At 36.8% G+C, this 23,726-nt stretch overlaps 2 protein-coding genes across 3 annotated transcripts in view; both read right to left on the reverse strand.

Annotated features, from left to right (window-relative positions):
- Positions 1–5,956: 5,956 nt before the first annotated feature.
- On the reverse strand, positions 5,957–8,160 carry LOC113096390 (protein atonal homolog 1-like). Its single transcript, XM_026261771.1, has one exon. It carries the CDS (start codon positions 7,732–7,734, stop codon positions 6,841–6,843), a length of 894 nt encoding a protein of 297 aa, XP_026117556.1. The 5' UTR covers positions 7,735–8,160; the 3' UTR covers positions 5,957–6,840.
- Positions 8,161–10,962: 2,802 nt separating this feature from the next.
- LOC113096327 (glutamate receptor ionotropic, delta-2-like) overlaps positions 10,963–23,726 on the reverse strand; it is a 148,844-nt gene continuing 136,080 nt past the window's right edge. Inside the window, exons 13-15 of one of the 2 annotated variants that reach the window (XM_026261681.1) lie at positions 19,986–20,226; positions 15,020–15,241; positions 13,246–13,334 (exon numbers count right to left, since the gene is read on the reverse strand). In XM_026261681.1, the coding sequence (XP_026117466.1) occupies positions 15,059–15,241; positions 19,986–20,226 (424 nt within the window). In that variant the 3' untranslated portion in view covers positions 13,246–13,334; positions 15,020–15,058. Of the gene's footprint in view, positions 13,335–15,019; positions 15,242–19,985; positions 20,227–23,726 lie in introns of both variants that reach the window. The other variant, XM_026261680.1, reaches the window with a different exon arrangement.

The following is a 23,726-nucleotide window of genomic DNA, read 5'->3' on the forward strand; positions in this document are numbered from 1 at the left end:
AACAAGTTTCTGAGCTCTGCTCTATGGTGCCTTGTGTGGTATTATCTATCAGCCTGGTCTTGCTGCCCCCTCTGTTGCCCAAGTATTCTGCCAGTTGCTTCCCGAAGCCTTCCCAATGGCCTTCCCTAGCTGTTCTGTTTGTGTTCCGGTATCTGTTGTGCACTTCACTACCTCTTGTATCAGTCTGTCTCATCAATAAACCTTGTTATCTCTCACTGCAATTGGGTCCCCCTTCCCAGATCCCTGACATGCAGCAGGTGCAGTGATATTACACAGTGCCTGAAAATAGTCCCTAGCAACTCTGCAACTACACAAACTAGCTAGGGACTATTAATTACCTCAGCCATTCACTACCACAGCCTCTTGTTCATCTGAAGGGGAATGGCATGCCTGACGTGACCCAACCCATTAGGTAGTTGACAAAAAGAATAAATGCCCCTACAGTTTAGGTGTTTCCTATACATATGCACACACATCCATATCCCCACAATGAATGTAACTGATGCTCAAAGAACACTGAACGTCAATATAATTGGCCTCACCATTGTGTACTTTTGAATGAGATGGTTACCCAAGAAGCCTCATGTTGGTGTAGGTATGTCCACTTTGAACATTTTGCAGACACAAAAGGGCAGCCACAGGAGGAACAAAGATGTGAAGAATCACCACTGCCCTTTCAGTTTCTTTTTACTCTGTGCTGAAAGATATTGAGATGAGATGGACAAGGTTAGCTAACAAATGGCTAATCCTTTCAGCTTTTCTGCAGATTACTTTAATAAGTCAAGTGATATATGATATAACATCACATATTTATTTAAAAAAGGCTCAAAGAGCATATTCCAGTTTCAATACATATTAAGTTCAATCAACAGCATTTGCAACAAATGCTGATTACCACAAGTTTTAATTTCAAGCAAAGAAACTGGATTAAAGTGAAGCACTTACAATAGAAGTGAATGGGGCCAATCTGTAAACAGTTTTAAACTCACTGTTTCTACAACAACAACAACAAAAAAAAAAAAAAAAAAAAAAAAAAAAAAAAAATTTCCTACACAGAAGCTGAATGTATGAGACCTGCAATTCATTAGCAGCATAGGTAATAACTAGAACAATAACAGTGTGCATTAAATGGTAAAACTATCTACACTACAAACCAGAGTGTTTATTATTACAGTAATATATATATATATATATATATATATATATATATATATATATATATATATATATATATATATATATTTTTTTTTTTTTTTTTTTTTTTTGTAACAAATACCAGTCTTTAATATCAAGCAGCATGGAAGATTGTTTTTGTACAGCTAAAATAACTGAAAGTGAATGACACATCTTCAAATCATAAATTGCCACACCTGCTCCTATGTTAAAAATATGATGGATAGACACAAGACATAAACATCAAGCATTTTTTTTATCCAACTATGCAATTGTGTTGCCATGTCAACACAATGCCTGAAACCTTAAAATGGCAACTTAAATGGCAACAGCTCAAATTATTGAGAAAAAAATTGAATAAAAAAAGAGAGAATGAATGGAATAACAGATGTTCTGATAATCAACATTATGCTACAAATGTTCTTGTTGAGTCTAACTTGCAACACACAATATAGAAAATTCTAGTTCTAGTTCTTTTATTTATTTTATTTATAAAGCACAAAATTCCTTTAAGTTCATCATTATCTGTTGCATTACGTTCAACAAATAGTTCTACCAGTCTTCTCAAAAACAGTTTAAACATATTTTCCCCTTGTTTTGCAAGTAAAGAGCATTCATGGATAACATTATCTATGATTTCACAAGAATAATCCCGGCTAGGGTTACACTGATACGCGGCATCAGAGATGGCAGACTGGTGTTCATAGGAAGCCTTTGCATTATTCATACCTCTTATTCAAAGGCTCATGTGACGTTTTCTATTATTTTCCTCCCTTGCTTAGATAACAATCTTTTTTTTAAATGGCACAAAGCTTTTTTTTTAACCATGTAGTTGTGCTAAATGCACAAGTGTGTATGCGTTTGTGTCAACAAAGGCCTTTAATACATTACTAGACATTAATATTTCACTGCATTGTCTCCATAAGCCGATATCCAAATGCTCTTTTAACAGTACTGTAGATGGATGTATAACAGTTATCTGATATACGTCTCTCAGATCAGTGCTACATAGATGTAAATGATTCTGTCTGCACTATAACATGCACTATAACAGTGAACCTTTTCTTCAGTTATCATCCATTTCTGCACATGCATCAAAATGTGTCTTTTTTTCTCTTTTGATTGCCTTGTGCTCCTCACCCCCACATGCCCTCTCTGTCTTTTTCTGTCTTGCTCAATGGTTGTTGCTACAGTCTCGAAGCAGATGTAGAGTACGGCCCAGTTTTAGCTTTTGTTCCAATGTCCCCAGAGAGTCCGAACCCTTTCCTTGGCTCCTCCCACTCCCCTTATCTTCAATGAAGTTTAGGAACCTAACTTTTTAACTAAGCATAGGAATGAGCATGTGCTCTGCTGGCAGTTAACATTGTTTCACTCGCTTAAATAACTTAACTTAAAACAAATCATTTTATTATGTTCCATTTTGTCACTGTCTAAACAGCAGATTTGAGTCTAGTGAAGTTGGGAAAGACCCAACCTTTTCTGCGTAAACGTAACCTATTAATAAATGTATATTATGTTAACATAGTTACCGGTTTTGTAATCTTCAATGAACGCATATGTTGGATTTGTAAGTTACTATAAAGTTTAGCATGAAGTTGAAAAGCAACACGATAGCACCATTGGATTCTACGAGCTCGCGCGCATTGCGCAAGGGAGGGGGTTGTTTATGTTTTTCCTTCAACGCTCTTCCTCAATATTTAATGAGATGTGAAACTGCAACTCAGGCAGTCTCCCAGCTGTTGTCAGTAATGAGTAAAACGACCACAGGTTGATATCAGTCGCCCATGATGCGGTGGGCATGCGGGGGTCAACTGACAAATATATATATATATATATATATATATATATATATATATATATATATATATATATATATATATATATATATATATATATATATATATATATATTATATTTACATTCTCTTGTCTCTGTAGCCTAGTACCGTTTTTTTCTTTTCTTTTATGAAATCAAGCAACATGTTTTAGACCATGGGAACCATAAAGTCACTGCATAATAATAATATTTCTCTTTTAAAACACCATATAGGGTAAGCTATTGTTGATGTAAAGCATGAAACTTCTGTTCCATGTGTTTAGCTTTAAAAGAAATACCACATAATTACACAATAAATAAATAAATAAATAAATAAAAAAGTTTTTATAGGTTTTAATGATGAGATTAGATTATTATATGGAAGTGTTTTCCGCATAACGCGTGTCGCACGTAAATCTACGTTTTATTTATTTATTTATTTATTTATTTTCCTACAAAAGCAAAAACAAAGAAACGATCTAAATGACATAAAAGATTAATGATGAATGAGAACACTTGGACCATAACGTTTGTCAGAAAAAAAAGTCATATATTGAATAATGTTTTTAAATGTTGCATGAAATTTTATTTGAGGAGTCAAACTGGACATATCGTTAAAAGCACTGGCGTTAGTTCAGCACGACTGAACCTAAATACCGTGAGAGGTTATGCAAGGCGAGAAATGCAAACATTTAGGGAAACACAGCTTAAAAATAATAATCATATTAAATGCGACTACTAAATGCAGGTAATAAACTTTTCACCTAGTTTACACAGTTTGGTAGGCGTCGCGACTACCCATTCAAAGGCGCGCGTGGTCGCGAAATTTGAGCGCGCTTGTCGTTTGAGGGTCGCATGTAACAGGACGGCACAGATGGTCGCGCGGTTCACTGGAAGATAAAGGTATTATGGATAAGGCTGTGAATAATTTAGCGTGCTTAGCGCGTGCATGATATTGCCTATTATTCTCGATGTTAATCTGGATAGGGACAGGCGGCTCAAGTGATTGGTTAAGCGCAGGGGCGGAGACACAGAAAAGCAGGTACACAGTGCCCACTTTCATTAATAATTGCTGAGCAATTCCAGTGAAGTCTTTTAAGGGAGCGGACAAAAAAAGTTTTGGAAAATTACTTATCCCCTCTATTCCTAAAGAGAACTCTCCCTGTAGCCTTTAGAATTAATAAGCAGCTACTATCTATATAAAAATGAACAAATTTTATGATTATTATCATTATCAAAATTTGTAATAGCCTATGCATAATAATTTACAGTGTAAACGGGGGGGATTTCTGAACAAGAAAAGGTTCTAAAAGAAAAACAATGAACAAAAGGTGTTCCATAAAGTTTTTTTTTTCTCGATAAACGTTATTTACATGTCTGTAGGTATTTCAGTTTTATTTGAATACAACAAAAACAACAACAAAGGAAGGCTAATTATAAGTCTCCATTTAGTCTAAGACAAACGAATGCGCGTGTTTGTGTGTATAGCCTACGTCAGCGTGTAGGCTACTATGGTACCTGCTGGCGGGCGCGTGCGCGCGTGTGTGGCAGACTCACGGAGCGAGTGTATAGTCTCTTGAGTCAGGTCCTGTGGGACTCCACTGGTTGCGCTCACCAGCTGACAGCGCGTGCTTCCAGGAGGACACCCAACACCCCTTGCCACGGGTCGGCCAACTATTTTGTAAAAGTTAATAAATGCTTAAATTACTGTTAAAACAATTCCTTCAATAAACATTAGGCTATAGATAAGAAGACTATTAAAACCCATTCATACGCAAAATTAAATAATTCATGATGTTTGTCATGGCTCGGGGGTAGAGAAGCTGACAGTTACACGGGGCAGTTGGCAGCATACCAGCAATGCATATCCACCGCATGAAGAACGCCTTAAAGTAGTCTATTCACTAAACATCTTCAGAGAAGTGTTTCCAAACTCTGACCAAAATAAAAGATTAACAGTGAGACTTAGACCTTAGAATTTAAAGTGAAAATTTTAAGAGAACCGCTAAATTAAAAATCTGGTTATTCATGCCTGCTTCTAAAACTACAATTGTAGAATAACGTAAAATGTTAAATTTTCGTAGGCCTATATTCGAATCAAATTGATGTAAATAATGTGTTTACACTTCATTCGACAACTGCAAGCCAAACCTCAAAAGAGAGAAAGAAATTCGTTTTTAAAAAAGCCTCAGAATGAACAGGCTAAATAAAGAAAAAATATGCTGAGCTGACATTATTGTACACTGGGTGATGGGCGAGTTGAATCCAGTTATTTTTATTTATTTATTTTGTGTTAATTAAATGTCACTGTGTGACTGTGCTCTTAGTGCATTGCTCTGATAATCTGATGGTCATTATTTAAATAACATTAACAAGTTAAATGTGTTTTTCAGCCTGCTGCCATAGAATCTTTAAGATCCAAAAAAATATTTTTTAATTAGATAAACAACAACAACAACAACAACAACAAAAACGCCGTTGCACTTAAAATAACCCAGAAACTAATAGACTGAACTGAGGAACCTGTAATGTTAAATTAATAACTTTCTGAAGCAAATAACCAACTTAAGAAACTTTCAAGAAGATGGTTCACTCTTATAAAGGTTTTTTATTGGCATTCATGAATAAACTTTAACATCCACGGAGACTTTTAATTCCACAAAAGATTTATAGGGAAAAAAGGTTTTTAATTTATAAAATTAATCTTCACCAAAAGGGTTTTACTAGGAACTGTTCATTGAAAGGTTACTTGGGGAACAACAGCAAGAACATCAACAACAACAAAAGTTGTTCATGACAATCGCAATGAATACACCCAAGAAAGCTATTTTTTTTATATAAAAAAGTATTGTTTCATGAACTCTACTGCAAATAAGCACTCTACTCAAATAAAGTACACACTTTAAAATAAAGGTTTATTTTGTATATATCACTGGCAAGTTCATCCTATGTTTTGATACAAAATTACAGTAAAATTATAATTATTAATTGATCGATCACATCACATCACTTCCAACCAAGTGTCCCACACCTCAGTGGCCGTTAAGGGCTAAACCTAATTAAAATTAATAACATTAGATAAAGCTGGTGCCCATTTGTTGTAATAATAACATATTACGATTTTCTTTATTTAAAAAAGATCATCTATATTGTAGCAAAGTTATGAGATACAATCATAATAAAAAACTGATAACGACAATCAAAGAGACGAGACATGATCATGTTCTTTCTCCCTTTTTATTTCTACAATAAAACAAAACATACGAGTAGCAAAAACTGCTCATTTTCAATAACGCAAAAATAAAGGCAAACAGAAATAAATAGCTTACTTCAGCTACAGAAGCGGAACACAACTTCTTTGCATCGAAATCAAATATTAAAAATGAACGGATGTACAAAATCTAATGGCTATATTAAATATATTCATCAAATTGGCATTACTTCTACATAAACACAAAATTTCTTGTTCCATGACAAAAGAATGTTTCTCAAGCCTATGGCCCGTTTTTAAAGTGCACGTAAACTTTAGAAGTTGCAAATTCTTACAGGGTTCAAAATCAATCGTATATGAAAATAGGCCCATGACAATCATGTCTGAATAAACAGTGTCAAAACAGTTTACGGAAGACAGTTTTATGCATGACATTCGAGCCCATGGCACTGCTGCACGCGGCAGTTCACATGGCGTAGGGGTCTGGTCAATGTCACGAGAAGGCAACTAAATCTATTGGCGTCAGACACAACAACATCATTGTCAGAAGATCATAATAACAAATGGATAAATAAAGAAACCCATCACAAAGCCCAAATATGCGATTGACACGATTGATGGACAGTCAGGTGGTGCGTTTTCTAAAAAGCGCGGTGCTTGGGCAGTTTCAGTTCCGAGAGCTCGTCTTCGCTCTGCATCTCCAAGTGCGTTTCGTCCGAGTCACTGAAGTGCGAGTGAGGGGAAAACTCTCCGTCGCTCCGGTTCGACCGAGGCGAGTCCTTACTGGCCTCCGAACCTGACTTGCTCGTTCCAGAGGGTGACTGGAGGTCTTGCTCAATGAAAGAGGAGAATGTTCCGTCCTCGTACTGGTACGGGAAACCTGCGCCCGTGCTTCTACGGCAGACGCTCGCCGATCCTCTGGGAGAGTGGTCCTCCTCGAACCCGTTGGCAGGCAGCAAGTCGCAGTTTGGCGGGTCGGCTTTAGCACCGGGACCCTGAAGCAAGTCGGAGAGAGCATTGATGTAGATCTGGGCCATCTGTAGGGTTTCGTATTTGGAGAGCTTCTTGTCATTGTCTAAGGCTGGGATGACACTGCGCAGCTCGTCGAACGCGTGGTTCAATCCGTGCATCCTTCGCCTTTCCCGGGCATTGGCAGCCATTCGCCTCTGTTTCTGCACGCCGTTGGTCGCTTTGCCGGATGGGGCACGCTGTCTGCCCTCATCGGCACCCACAGCTCCTTTAAGCCGGCAGAGCTCGCGTACTTTGACAGGATTCTTGCTGCTCTTCCTGAAGTTGGAGGGAGAGGACACGCCTTCTGCGCTCGAGCCGGGCGAGTGCAGCAGGTATTCGGCGTGTGCCGCGCAGGTGCCAGCCTGCACGGGAGCCAGCCAGGCGCGTGGGTCACTGCTGGCCATGAGTGCCAAAGCTGGTGGGTACTCGCGCTGCTCCCCCCGCCCCAAGCTCGGATGCTGGACGTCGAGTTCAACCACATCCCTTGAATCCGTGCTTACGCCGTCCACGTTCATTCCATCCATTTTGTTGTTTTGTGCTTTTTGGAGGAAAGGGGGGCTATGGATATGGGAACGGGATTTTTTGCCGTGGAGGATTTATCTTCTTACACCTGTTGTGAAGGGGATTTCTTTACTGACGTCTCAGGGCGACAGGTCGGTTTTAAAAGTGGCACGCGCCGGGGAGCCCCCCTTCTCAAGCTGGTCGCGTGGCGCTTTGACCAATAAGAGCACGCGGGGCAGGCGCGTGTAGGCGACCAATGAGAAGTCGTAGTAAACCCGAGAGAGAGGTTATTATGCTCAAACTATTTTTTTTTTTTTGGTAATTTAGCGCTTCGAACCTGTTTAACTATTATCACAATGGTTCGTCCCACAGGACTAAGACTACTCAGAAACATCGAGACGGAGCAAAGTTATGTAGCGAGCCTCCTCACACGCGGTTGAGGAAATTAGATAGTGGCATATAAAGCGGAAAAGAAGAGGAAAAAATGATCTGTCTCGACAGTATTAAGTTAAGTGAAAGGGGTTATCAAAACTCTTTGAGAACACATTGCATTGAACCTTCTCTTGTCCATACTGAATTTAGCATAATTCTAAAGTAAACATTTTGTTCAAAAGGAGAAAGAAAGAAAACAATTAGGCTTAGCTAGGCTACATTAATTTGACATATCATGGTGTCTTTATGTCACGTCTTGTTGTCAACCAAATTTAATAGGTTCGTTTTTCGAGAAATTTGTTTACAAAAATGTTTTATTTATTTAGGCATTTATCATTTATTTATTAGATAATGTAATCGTGCTTTTATAATGTAATCGGACATTTATAATATAATCGTACATATAGTCTAATATAATAAAATAAAAACTTTAATTAATAATATACAAGAAAAAATCGAAAAAAAAATCTGTTGTGCATGAACATTAAACAAATTGCAACAATTCGCTCTTCTATTGGTGCACAGTTAAACACGTTCAAAAATGAGTGTTAATACCAGATTGAGTTTCTTTTTATTTTTGAACAAGTTCAAAACCTTTTGATCCGATTTAAGGAACGCCCTTTCAGCAAAAGAGCTCCCCAAAGATCAGAAACTTGATCTGGAGGCGCGACAATCCCTTGGTGTCACGAGCTTTAGAAAGAGAGCAAATGCAAAAAGGGCAGTAAGATAATAATACAAATTGAATAATAATAATAATAATAATAATAATAATAATAATAATGTTGAAGATGACGCCATCTTGTAGGATTACTGACAGACACTTTAAATTATTGTACTGTAAATACATAATAAAAATACCAATAAAATGCATGCATATTAGGAGTTAAACAGTTATAACCTAGACAATGTGTAGACAGCAAATTGTGCATATAACCTTTTGACAATCCAATCCAATCCATAATTTATTAAAATATGATTATATGATTATGACTATATGATTTATGACTATATATATATATATATATATATGTGTGTGTGTGTGTGATTTATGACTATATATATATATATATATATATATATATATATATATATATATATATATATATATATATATATATATATATATATAGTCCAGTGATTTTAATAAACTTTTTTTATTTTTATATTACCTCGATGATTTAGTCAGGAATTTACAGAGATATAACTTTTTGTCACGGGCTGCAGCTGCGTTTCCTGGTTAGTCACTGAAACAAGTTTTATTTAATGTAAGGCAGTGATGCATAGGACCTTAATTCGCGCTTTCTGGCATTAAAAACTTCACATGAATCTTTTTACATTTATTCATGAATTCACAGCGCGAAGAGGCTCGCGGACTGGCGCCTGAGCTCACCCCAACTGGAGCCTCATCCAGGCGGCTTGTGTGTCTTGGAATAGGTCCTAAAGCAAACAACAGGTTGGGATTGCTGCCGTCGATTATTAAAGTGTCCCAGGGACAATAGAGACTCAATGTTCCATTCGACACGCATGAAGAACTCTTTGGAAAAAGGGCACAAAATGTGTCTCAAAGGGGGCTTCCACCGCGATCGAGTCTGCGTGCTGCTTTCTTCATTCCTGTCTCCCGGGAAACCCAGAGATATCGCGTGCTTGATAAAAGTCCATAAAACATCACAATGCTCCTCCAACACACATATTAATATTATCAATAGTAATAATGTTAATATTAATAGTAATAATGAATTCACCTTTCACAGTAACTCCATTAGCTAACTGTTTAAACATATAATAAATTAAATATGTGCTTTTTCAAATCTATGTAACAAACAGTTACACAAGTAATACTTTATATTAAATGTATTAATTTAGATTTAAATTATCCAATAAATAATCCTCCTGGTGTTACATTTTAAAACGAGACCGTGTATTCACAAGCATTTCATCTGATGTAATGTTTTCCATAATACATGAAACCTTAGATAAGATCGCTTATTTTCTAAATATCAGAACAGGTGCACACTTGTAAGAAACTGAAAAAGCACAAAAGGCGACATCTAGTGGACTTATAATGCGCTTGACGTAGATCAAGTGCTTTTTTTTCATAACTTTAATTTCAACCTGATTATCAAAATACAAACAGTCTTTTCCCTACAGTTCGTCGTACAATAATAATAATAATAATAATAATAATAATAATAATAATAATAATAATAATAATAATAATAATAAAAATAAATCACCTTCTTTAATGGAAGACAAAGTCTAACGTTTTCCTCATTTTTAACTTACGTTATCATGTTTTCATGCAGAAAATGTCTCCTGTTGAACATGGAACTGTCTGTATGTTAGCTTTCATGGGTGCTACGTGCTATAAGTGAATGCTTTTTATCATTTAAGATTAACAAAAATAATTGTGGTGCTTCAGGGTTTGGTTAAAGGTGAAGCAGGCAACATATGACTTCACATTACATATAATAAATAAAAAAACAGACTCAAATACAAGAACTTGACCAAATAGATCTGAACCACGACTGGTTCAGGGTTAGACTGAAAACAAACTCTTCAGTCACTAGAGCTTGACTTGAAGTGCTGTGGTGCCTTTCACTTTGACCTGTAGAGCATGAATCTGGTTCACAAAGTCAAAAGCCAACAGTGGCTAACCTTTGACCACAACCTTCCCTGTGTTCAGAGGACTTCAGTTCATGTTGAAGAGCTCATCCTGAGGTGGAAGGGACAAAAGAGAACAGCGTTTTCTGTTCACGTGTACAACTGTACTATTCGGACATCATGCCATTTTTGATGATACAGAAAACACAACCAAATCCACTGTAGAAAACATGTTTATTAGACAAATTATACACAGAAAGCTTTGCCACTTGTAACAGAGGCCTCAGTTTGTTTCATCTGAATAATATGCAACACATACAACAAAATAGGCCTATATTAAATACTGTACATTATAATCAGTTGAAAATGATTTAATCCTGTACAATTCTATGTACGAAATTAAAAATGTTACAGGCATAGCAGGTTTTGCATGCTTCTTTTACGAAAAAACAACAAAACAAAAACCTTGCCTCCTTCTTGACAGATTTGGACATTAAAACGAAATGAAGTCGAATGAGAATGTCTTACCGTCAGAAACCGTGGAGAACTTCTTGTAATGTGATAGCGGCTAACTGAGCTTTATAGACTCAGATATTATAATCTATATCTTCTTTAAACCCAACAAAAAATATCTGCATGTAAAATATACAGTTTAATGTCTCTTCATTTACTCTAAATAAAAAATCTGATACTAAATAAAATAGCTCCTATAGTCTTTCAGTAAACATATCTTAAGAAAAGTACAGCTAGAATGCTTGCGTCAAAACACTGTTGCTGTTCTCTACACACAACATTTGCGAATTAGAGTATAACAAACTGAAAGCTCATTCTAAATGACTAACATTAGTAAATATTAATACAGTTTATGTTAGTGAAAAGGATTGGTTTGTTTTCTGTCCTCAAAATGTTTTTTTTGTTTTTTTTTTACTCTCATCACCTGGCCTTGTTTAAACAATTAGCACTTTAAAAAAGTTAGATAAATATTACCCCTTAACATTTATGAAATTAAATAGAAAGATTTTTCAAATAGCCCCTCAAAAGTCACCACCATATAAGCATTTTTTAGATAGTAACTGGTTGAGGACTGACACTTGAAAAAGAAAAAAGAAAAGAAAAGAAAAAAGCCCTGTCTCCTAAGGTTTGTGTTAAGAATTCGTTCAAAAACCCTCTCACTCTTCGTTTTCCAAAATCTATGACACACGTCCACGAGATTGTGGCATATACAATGAAGCTATTCTACAGAATGTTTTTGTCAAATCCTGCTGTAAGGCTACAGAAGTGAATACAAGCTCTTGATGGTTTAATGGTGTAAATTAATATAAGATGATGGCACTGAACCAATTTCAAACCTAATCATTAAAAAAGAGAAAACTAAAACTACAGACAGCTCTGAAAATGTTGTTGTTGTTGTTAAAACTCTCTGACCAGACACATTCCACGCATTAAAGATTTGTTATACTTAAAGTCAGTAAGAGACATTTAGTAGCATTTGTCCCCCCCAGTATAATAATTTGATTTTTTTTTTTTTTTTTTTTAGTTTAAAGTTCACTTGAGTCTTTTCCACAGAATGTCCATTTAAAGACTCTAAAGTAGATTTCAACTTCAGGGAGATGGCAGAGAAGATGAGTTAGAAACACAGTCAGTCACTGTGAAGCTTTAGAGAAAAGCAGGTTGTTTTCTCGGAGTTTTGCAGAGCAATGTTGAATGTGCAGCTGGAGTACTTAATGTTAACCGAGCGCTGAGATCAACCAGATTGACAAGATTCTTCCACACTGAGTTATTGCAGGTCTGTATAACAATTGGACAGGTCCTTTTTGTTTTGTTTTGTTCCCCACCCCCACCCTCCAAAAAAACTAAAACAATTCCAAAAAAGGTAAGTAAACATACGGCAACATTTCATTTTTTTTTTCTCCCCAGGTAATCGACTGTGGCAAACAAAAGGCAAATTCATTTAAGTTCACAGAGAAAATCTCCCAAAAACCACAATGACAAAAATGATCATTTTATTCCATCCTCGTCCTGTCAACGAGTTCGGTTGGGACGAACGAGCTCCATCGAAAAGAGCAAAAGCCAAGAGAAAACGACAACCCGAAAAGGAACATTTGTATTTACATATATCACTTTTTTGTTTCCAACTCACAGGCCCAGGAACCCCTGCAGTCTATATGGAGGTGCCCCTGTCTGGGTCATTGCCGTAGCTGAAGTGGGGGGCCGGGGTGGGCTGATAGGGTATGCTAGACATTGTCTTGATGGGGCTGCGAAAGAAGCCGCCGTTGGGGGCCCGCTGCCGGAAGGGCCCCCCAGTCCGGTGGTCCTGAACGGCCCCGAAGGCGAAACCGGCTGCCGCTTTGGCCGACAGGCTGCGGCTGAGAGTCTGGATCTGCTCGGGGATGAAGGTGGTGGTGGTGATGTGCGTGTTGCGGAAGTCGCTGATCTGCTCCAGGGCCTGCCGGGCGACTGGGAGGGAGTCCATGTCCAGGGGCGTCAGGTCGATGGAGGAGGTGGAGAACTGTTTGTGGGGGCTCTCATCCTCCGTGCACAAGCTGTTAACCCGGTGATGAAGGTGCTCCAGGTCGATCTCCTTATCGTCCTAGAGGAGGGGAGAACGGGAGGAGGAAGGTGGAGTGGGGAGTGGGGTGCGGGAAGAAAAAAAGGAAGGAGAGAAGAACAGGAGGAGGAGCGAAGGTTGTTATAGGATTAGAGGAGAAAAGAAGTGTAAAGTGAAGAAAAGGGGTGTGTAATCGTAAGAGCAAATACGGCAGGATGGATTAGTGAAGCGGGATGGTGGGAAGTGGTTAATAGGGAAATGGAAGGGCGGTGGAGGAGGAAGAGGAAACACAGGCATAGAAAGGTGAGAAAAGGAGGGAGGTGGTGAGCCAGTGAGATGGGAAGGAAGTGTTTGGATACAGTTGGGATTGGATGGAAACATCAAGAACATTTGGAAGGAGGTTGAGGGGTGGGTGTTGATGGAGAATTAGCAGGCCCAATGAGGTTTCAGCATTTGCATGGTTAGCAAGACAGAGAAAGAAGGGAGGGGAAGGTACAAAAAGGGAAACATACTGAGCTACGGTTATGAAAACACATCAGTCTTAACTAGTACTGTCCTTGGACTTATCGAGAACAATCAACAACCTTAATGTAATTGCGTGACACATGGATCTTTGGATATGTAGATACAGTCTACAAAACCTTTCCACTTCCAAGCCATCTGAAACCACGGTTGTGACAGCACTGTAGCTTATCTACTGTTTAATATCAACAATATAGCTTAGCTGCTATATAACTGTATTAACATAACCACTGAAATATGTTAATTGCTTAAAACAAAAAACAAACTCACGGGTGACGTGGGCTGACATTGGCTGTAGTGAGATAAATTGGCCTCTGGTTTGGACCAGCATAAAGCACTTTGTTGATTGCAGCCACCAGCGGCAGGCAGCTTGGGCCTGAGTAAAGAGGGGCGGAGGGGAAACCTGGTTGGGCCGAAGTGGGTGCAGGCAGGGGGGCAGCTTGTAGGTACCTGTCCTACCACCACGGTGGAGGAAGCCAGTATAAAAGTGGTTTAGGAGTGAAGAGTACAGGGATTGGGGGAAGGCTGTTACATGACAGGACATATTTTAGGTGTTTTTTGAGCTAACAAAGGACTGAATAATAATGAAATCTTTCAGAATTCTTTGTTGTATTTAAATGCATATATATATTATTTCTGTATGCAGAATATCATTAATATATAAATGCTTCATTTGAAGTTTTTTGAGGCCCCCTAGTGGCCCCCTGATTAAGAACCACAGCTTTAAACAGCATCTTACCTGTAGAATTGACTATATTGGGATTGTGGGATTGAATACTGAATTAGGTATTAGGTACTATGTAGCATCAATCTAAATATTGAACAAGTTTTGCAAACGCCAACTTGCTGGGCAAAAGCTATGCATATGGGCTGCTCCACTCCAAAGCTACACAGTTCAAAGAAAGGTTTGCACTATCATTGTGTATCCTTTTAACCAAATTCGTCTAGTCTCGAGATGACACAAATGGGTTGATCTCTGTGGGCTTTAGATCAAAAATAGAGATGGGTATTGAAAATAGCCTGCATCATTGCATTCCTGAGCAAATGTAAATCTCAAGTTTTCTGGAAATAATGGTAATGACCTTCCTTGTAGCACCCTGTCAAATTGTCACTCAGCTGCAAATGTGCGAATGGTTACGTCCATACAAAATGTATTGTATTGCATTGCTTTGCATTTGGTGCTGGGGGGCGATTTCATAACCTACGTGGGCTCGAGGCTTGGAGAAGTGTGGAAAGAGTGTAGCTCAGTGCTGGCAGAAGACAGTTCGCGACGGGATGGCGAACGTATGCCTCAGCTTGGAGTCGAGGGGTGTGGCGCAGCATGCAGGTGATAGGTGATTGGAGGAAGGCCTGAGCGTGAGCATGATGTCAGTCTGCGGCTCATGACACGGCTCGTCTTGCCTCACAGACGGTCCGTCTGCTTGTGTCTGTGTGCGTGCGTACGCGAGCGCATGTGAAAGGACAGAGGAATGACCGAACAGATGAGGCAGGCAGATGAGAAGATGGGGAAGAGATTGTTTTCAGAGAGGTGGGGGAATGAGTAGAAAAAGACAACAAACAAACAGTCAGCACACAGACGTTTTTTTTTTCTTTTCTTTTTATGTCCAAGGAGCCAGATACCTGGAAGTGTGAGATGGTAAAAATGGCATTTTGCATTTCTCTCCCACGCCCGCTTTAACCCCTCAACACAGAGTACTTATCTATAAAACAAAATCAACAAAATGAAAGTTGTTTCAGGCTTTGACAGCAGAATAACATGATTTTTTTTTTTTTTTGGTCTTTTCTGAAAAATAATCAAACATTTTCAGAGTAATGACTGACACAGATTGCTGTTTGGCGTTCAGCGGCCTTGGTGAATTATGTGGCTACACGAGGTCTGACTTTCAAATACTCACGATTAAAGCCACTGTGAATATCATTTCAATACAGTTTCTCTTTCGTATAGGATTAAAAGACAGCAAAATATATTTTCACCCCTTTTTTTCTTGCTTTTAAGAATGAAAAAGATTTGGGTATTTGAATGCAGACCTCATACTGTGGCCTAAAAATGAAGAAGCACCGCAGGACTCCAGACAACCACAATATCAATGACACAGCAGACATCTGAGGTGAAGAACTTGTCATCATTTAGTTTTTCAGGAATGATTAGGACACAAAGCTTGGCATGTGAAATGGCTTATTCACACAGCAAAACCTCTGGTTCTCTGGACCACCTGTTGATCCGCTCTTGATTGGCAGTTGGTGCGCAAAATAAAATTGAATTTGGGTGACAAAGTGTTGTTCATCACTACTCTGAATTCGTTTTGACGACTTGTCGTATTTAATTATTTTAGGTCAATAAGGACACCACAGAAGAAGCCATGACGGAGAGATCACAGAGAAACAGAGGGGAAACAGGGACAAACTAACACCATGGCATATGTAACGTGTGTATTGGTGTGTGTATGCATGCGTGTGTGTGTGTGTTTGTGTGCGCATCAGACACAAAGACACAAGCACAAAGTCATTCTATTGTTCTGATGTGCAATGAACTCAGTGTTAGCCAGGTGTCAAGAAATATTACAAAGAAAAGAGGAAGCAGTCAGGAAGAATTAAGGATGTACCAAGACACTAAGACACACTAAATATAAAGTTGCATCATGCTGAAAGATGAAAGAATGGTTTTTAAGGATGTGCCAAAATGACAATTAGAAAAGACAGAATGACAACAAATATTGGAAAAATCATTCTTAATCAGTGTTTTTGCTTTGTTTTCCAGTAAAATTATCCAAATATCCTCAAATAAGATATTTTTTTGATTAACATATAACTTATTATTTAATTATTTTCTTAATACATAGATAATTTTACTGGAAAATTTGTAACAAATGTAAAATAAATAAAAACACTGTCTTAAACTTATAACTATTTTTAACTATTTTATTTTATTTTTAATTTTTTTGCAGTAAAGGAAGGTAAATAAAACTCTGCTACAAACTCAAGAGATTTAACTGAAGTACCGAAAACATCTGTGACACGAGTGTGATATGTGCTAATTTTTAATGTTTGTCTTATCTTGGTCTCTTTTGGCATTAACAGTTGTCGCTCAGTGAACCATCTATGTTAAAATGCTTGCTTATCAGCATGTCAGTGTGAATATTTGAGCAAAGCTCTGCCAAGATTCTACTCTGATGGAACCGTCTGGAAGAGTGCTCAGAGGAATGGGCCCAACTCAGCATGATCCAGCCACTGAGGAAGAAAGGAGCGGGTTCAAGTGTGACCGAAGCCAAAGAGCTCCAACCTACTTGAAAAATCCTTAAAGAGAATCATCCCTGTGCTCAGTGTTATATCTTCAACTACACCACTATTTTATCTGTGATTAATGACTAAACATGCTTACAGTATATAGTACAAGATTCTATGTTAACTTTCTGGAACACAGGCCAATGGCAGGTAAATTAATGTCAGTGTTAGGCTCATAAAATTTACAGGCTGAAAAAAAAGTAAGATATTTTGCATTATTTTTATTAAAAATGCATTTATCATCTAACGACGTACATATGTGACAAAATGCAATGTATTGTGCAGGATCATACAATATTCTTTTTGTATTTTGCTGCACAATACATTGTATGATGCATTATAGAGTACAATTCAAATGTCTGAGGTCGATAAGATTTCTTCAAAGAAATTAATAATTTTTAAGATGTATTAAATTTTTTTTTTAAAGTTTTTTTAAACATTCTATTCCATGAATGAACCCAGAAAAAATGGTTTCCACAAAAATATTAAGCAGCAAATTATTTTTAAAAAAACTTTTATAATAATTATAAATGTTGCTTGAATGTCAAATCAGCAAATGAAAAAGATTTCTGACAGATCATGTCACACTATAGTAATGACTGTAGGATATTGAGCTTTGCAATCACAGGAAAACATTACATTTTAAAATATATTCAAATAGAAAACATTTATTTTAAATAGTACAAATATTTCACATCATTAGTGTTTTATTGTATTTTTGTTTAAATAAATGCATCACTTGTGAGCATAAGATACTTTTTTCAGCAACATTAAAAAATCTTACAGACCACAAAGTGTTGAATGGTAGTGTATTATTTAATGACACACAAAAAAGTTTATTATCTAAGATATCTTAGATAAAGCCCTGATAGCAAATTTTTCCAATAAAATAATGTCAGACTATCATTATTACAATTGGATTGAAACCATGTAACATCAAAGTTCTCCATCCCTTTTAATTCAGAGTTAATTTGGACCTTTTTATATTCAAGTAATTATGAGTCATTCAAATTTATATAAGACTTAAATCTGCTATTTGTGGAATGCCGTTGTAAAAAACTAACACTATATTGAATCCTGTTAAACCAACAGGATTAAAAATGCTCATCTGCCATTACTAGAAAAAAGAGATGAGTTACACTAATGTCGGAACGTTATGATGAGCAGCGGAGTGGACGACGGCCTTCAGAGGCACAGGGATGAAGGAGAGGCGCTCTCTCTGTGGGGTCATGAGCGGCCTGTTGCTGCCCCTGACGGATAAAAGCTTCATGGCGGGAGGATGGAAGACAAGAAACCCCCCTGATCACTGATCAAAAGTACTATGGACATTGTTTTTCAGGTGGAATGCTGGAGATGAAATGCTGACAGTCTGATAACATGGACTGGAGGGGTGCGAGGAAAGGTCAGGTGTGTAATTTTGGATGGGGTGGGTGTTGTGATGGAACTCAGTTGGAGTAATAAGGGAGATGGGGATGTGATATCAGGAAAGGAAACACCCACAATATGACAGCTGCAGAAGATAACAAGGAGCTATAAACCCATCAAATCAAGAGTAACATAACATCACAAAGGTTCATTCACAGCCATACCAATGTGCTGTCGCAAAGTGTTGTCATGTGAAATGCAAGCGTTTAACTAAGTGTGGGCTTATTTGGTAATTAACGTTAACTGGATACCAAAGAATCGTAGGCAAACAGTTGTAAGAACGAGAAAAACAAAAAGCAAACAGATTAACTTAAACTGATCTTCATGAAATGAAGCATGAGATTTTAAAGAAAAAAGAGAGTCTTGTCTTAAAGTAATTATCCAGATATATGCAGCATTTATCAGCACGTATATTTTCTAGCACCTGTTTATTTATTAATTTTTTTTCTCAAAAGAGCTCTATTACAGTTAATGTACTTGGCAGGCAATTGGACAACATTGGGTTCTTTTTGGAGAGGTTCATTTGTTTAAGTGCGCTATCAAATAAATAATTTATTGAAAATGTGCTTTGCCTGCTGTTTGTAATGCTGACTAATTCTCATTTTAAACTCTTGTCTTTTTGTTGATGTTACTAATATCTTCTTAAGGCTTGGTGGTATGATGGTATATGACCTGTAGAGATTCTGCTTAACCGTTACATCTGTGCGGCTATCAGGGTTTGTTATTTACAGTTAAAAGTGATGAAGAATCTTAAGTTGTGTCTTTTATATTGGTTACTCTGGCCAAGCAACTTTGCAACTCAACATTATAGAATGTGCGTATAACTAATTGTCATTTTTCTTATTAAATTAATTATTATTATCCTTTAATTTGCAACCATTAAGTTCAATATAAAAGACAAAATTAGCAAAGAAGATTAAGAACCTTTCATTTGTTAAGTATCAAATCCAATGCATTATCCAACAATTAGTATAGCCACATGGTTATTTAACATAATTGTAATGAATATTTATATTATTAATTGTATATATATATATATATATATATATATATATATATATATATATATATATATATATATATATATATACATACATACATACATACATACATACATACATACATACATATATATATATATATATATATATATATATATATATATATATATAATTTTTTTCTTCTTTCCATTATTTCAATTGCATATCAAGCAAAAGGAAAAGTTAACTTGATATAAACTTTATATTGTCATAAGAATTTGGTCACACCGCTGATTTTTAAGCCTTTTGTTTCTGATCGTGCTTTATTAAGTGGAAATTTAAGAGAGGGAACTGTTGAACTTGTAATTCAATGACAACGGTATCCCATCTGTTCTTGGGCAGTTCAAGCCTGTGCCACACTCTTACGTTAATGATACAGGTTTATGATCAACCACATCCCTACATCAACTATCAAGACTCTTACCTCCTTCGATGGCACTCTGGAGCCCTTTCTTCGCGTCCACCAGGTCTCCACAGTGGCAATAAGACAGGAGAGCACCACACCGGCTGCTAGTACAAAGAAGACCCCAGCAAAGCTGTGGATGTCCAAGGCACTGCCAGTCTTTCGAGTGCCCACAGGAGAGTACAGGTCACACGGACTGTCCCGCGGCCACCACTTCAGCTTCAAGATGTCCATGTCTCCATTCTGCTGAAGCTCCAAGATCCTGGACACGGACAAACATATAGATGATTCTGTAGTTAGTGGCACTTCTCAGACTACTTCAAACTACATCTGTGTTACAACATTTATCCTGGAATACAGATAATGATTAATCCATACCATCCTATATCAGGCCAAAATTCTCTCAAGAAGAATTTGATTGGAAGTGGGATGTTTATGGAGTTCCGATATTGTGATGGTAATGACAATTGACTGTTTGGAAGCCTTGGACTTTCTAACAAAACAAGTTAGCTAGCAGTTGATTGACTTTCAATATTCTATATTAGAAAAAGAATTATACAAATGAATTATTTATTGAAAATTCTATCATATATTACTGTGGCTCTCAACCAGGGGGCCGAAGCACACTAGGGGACTCAGCAAAGCTTCAAGGGGGGTCTCACAATGACTTAAAAGTATTAATTTAATAAATGATTAGTATCAGTATTATATTAAAATGACCTAACTTAAAAAAATAAAAAATAAAAAAAAATAAAATAAAAACACAACTATTGTTTTTATTGAGGACTATTTGGTTCTTGAATTCTCTAATAATACAAAATGAATCACAAATAATTAATTTGATATATCAATACTCCCAGTTACTCTTAATAAAAGTAAACAGCTTTGTCATAATTGCAGCATAAATACTAAAAATGTTTAATATATCCTTTACAGTAATGGAATGAATACTGAACATTGTCTTGGACAACGGGGAACCTATGATTTAAGAAGGTCGAGAAGCACTGATATAAAAATATGAATCTACATTTAACACTCAGTGACATTTCAATTACAAATGCTTGATGCAGCAATTCATTAAATACTTGCGGTCAGTAATTCATTAAAAACACAAACCATTGAAAATAAACTGATCGAAAATAGGATTTCCATGAACATTACTGATCTTTAAACATTTTATACAGTATGGAGTTAAAAAGTCTGCAGAGGAAAAAAAAAAAGCTGGCTATTTCTGCACTTTTAAAAAGGACTTTCCTTCAAAATTACAGGAGACAGAGATATTCCCCTAACTGAGGAAAGATTCCATTTGCTCAGAAATAACGTTGCTGTCAGTTAAAATAAGACAAATACGAAGATTCATTAGATAACTGAAGAGCTGCACTCAACTTCTGGACATTTACTACTGGCCTAAATATATGCACAATTTTATTGTGTAACGCATTACAGAGATGGACTGTGCTATGGATTGCAATTTTATGTCAGATTGCTTCGTTTTTACACATTAATTGAGCCACTGAGATCTCTGTACCACATATAAATAACTCGCAACAGTCCCAGTCTGTTCAGTGGCATCTGTTGCTGCAGTGATTGACTTTTTTCCCAACAGCAGGGGGCAGTGTCTCCCCAGCAATAATGCGAGGCTACTGCATTTACCTCACCATAAAGAACCGGCGTGTTCTGATGTAGTGATGGTAGTTTGTACTAATGCCAGTCCAGCAGCTGCAAATGAATGATAATGAATACAGGACACAAAGGTTTAGGAGAATTTGTCTCATTGATTGGCTGATCTGTATTGCATGGTGGTCTCTCTCTAGCCTGATTGTCTGCAGTCAGGAGTTACTGCACAGTTTCATCCCCGAGGAGGAGACTAGCGAGCTTCCAAGAGCCTATATTTCACATCCAAACTGCAGCTGCTGCAAACTCTTTCCCAAACATCCACGCACGCAATGCAAATGTTCAGTATTCACTGTAACACACAGGACAAAAACATTATTCAACATTTATTCTTCTTCATTTTTATATTCTCATTCCTGTATAATAACTTAGTGCAGGAGTAAAAAATATCCTATTGCATTCAGCAGATGGAGAATGTCCCATCCACATTCTGCAATGGACACAGCTCACAGGATTCACAATAAGGTGGATCAATGTTAAGAGATTTGCTTTACAGACCATTTTTAAATGTGCCAACGACATTTATGCATGCAACACTGCCCACATATGTTGCTTCAGAGGTTTCAGAGTGTGAGAGCAGAGACCTGAAAGCACAGTAAGGACTATTCAAGATAAAAGCACAAAACATACCAAGGGAACCGTGATCCAGCGCCATCACCATGCCAAGTACTGTGACTGAGTAAGCAAAGATGCAATCAATATCCCAATAATCTTTACAGAGCATTTGTTGACTAAAAAAATGGACATTCTGTCATTATTTATTTGCCCTCATGTTAGAGTACTATAAAAAACAGCATGCCAAATGCACAATATTCCAGGTCTTAAGAAGCAATACTTTATTTTTGTGTTGTTAATATTCACAAAATAATCATGGTTTGCAAATACATTTTGTGAAAATGTACTAATGTTATAAGTGAACATAAAAAGTTCACCATGACTGTTGATATGATAACTCGGCATGAGATTGGTTTATTGAACAGAAGCAAGCCAAAAAAACAAAAAAACAAAACAAAAACAACAACAACAACAAAAAAAACAATAAAAAAATAATAATAATAATTATAATTTGATAGTATTTTCAAATTAATTACAAAGAATCTGCAAATAACATGTTGATTTAAACTTATTTCAGTATTATTTTAATACTATTTTACAATTTTAATGTTTTGAATTCGCTTCTTTTTTTATATTTCAGTTTTAATTAACATTTTATTTTAATATCCTTGTTTAGTTTTAGTAATTTAAGCACTTAAACTTATTTTAAGATAGTCGCCAGTTTGAAATTTCTGATTTTCTAATATCTAATATTATTTATTACTTCTATTTTATTCTATATCCACATTATTTCAGTTAACATGTTTTTAATAGTTAACAATAACAACATAAACATCGTTTTTAAGCAAGGTTAGATAAATGTTCCCCCATTCTGGAGACAGATATGTACATTTAACTATTTTAACATAGGTGCATACTCCAATTTATGTTTTTATTTTCCTTGTTACTAAACACGATAAACTCTTCCGTTTTACTACGAGGAGTTCTGAGATGAGATGTCTTGGTCTTCAGTAACAGCACTTCCTTTAAGACCTCATTTCCACTGGAGGTCACCGCAGAACAACTCCTATAACAGGCATATGGAATGGTCTACCCTTGAAAAATTAGTCTGTGGCATTTATGAGTGTTGTCATGATGGATGTGTCAACATGCTGCATGCTGCATTCTGCTTCAGGGCTCAGATATAGGTTACATCTGACCACACTGATGGGATGACAAGGAAGAATCAAGCATGAATTTAAAAGAATACCTTGTGTAATCATTCTTAGGGATGATTTTATTTTATTCTATTCTTTCTGTGACATCTTTCAACCCAAGTCTAAAATAAGTCTCAGCCTTCAAGGACTCATTAGAAAGCCTGTTTCTGACCTTGTGGTTTTCCGGCAGCTGGTCCTGGGTAAATTAACTCTCAGAGCTTAATGAATTAACACCCTGTTGTTTCTAACAAATGAGGAGCACTGTGATCCACAGAAACTAACACCAGGCTTTTCCCGCGAGAATCAACTGTCCAGTTTTGCCCTTGAGGATACGCCA

The sequence above is a fragment of the Carassius auratus genome, unplaced genomic scaffold (genome assembly GCF_003368295.1).
Source record: "Carassius auratus strain Wakin unplaced genomic scaffold, ASM336829v1 scaf_tig00215912, whole genome shotgun sequence".
Taxonomy (NCBI): Eukaryota; Metazoa; Chordata; class Actinopteri; order Cypriniformes; family Cyprinidae; genus Carassius; species Carassius auratus.

What these genes read in the sequence shown, in the direction of transcription:
- LOC113096390 (XM_026261771.1), bottom strand. Translation starts at nt 7,734, where the DNA reads ATGGATGGAATGAACGTGGACGGCGTAAGCACGGATTCAAGGGATGTG.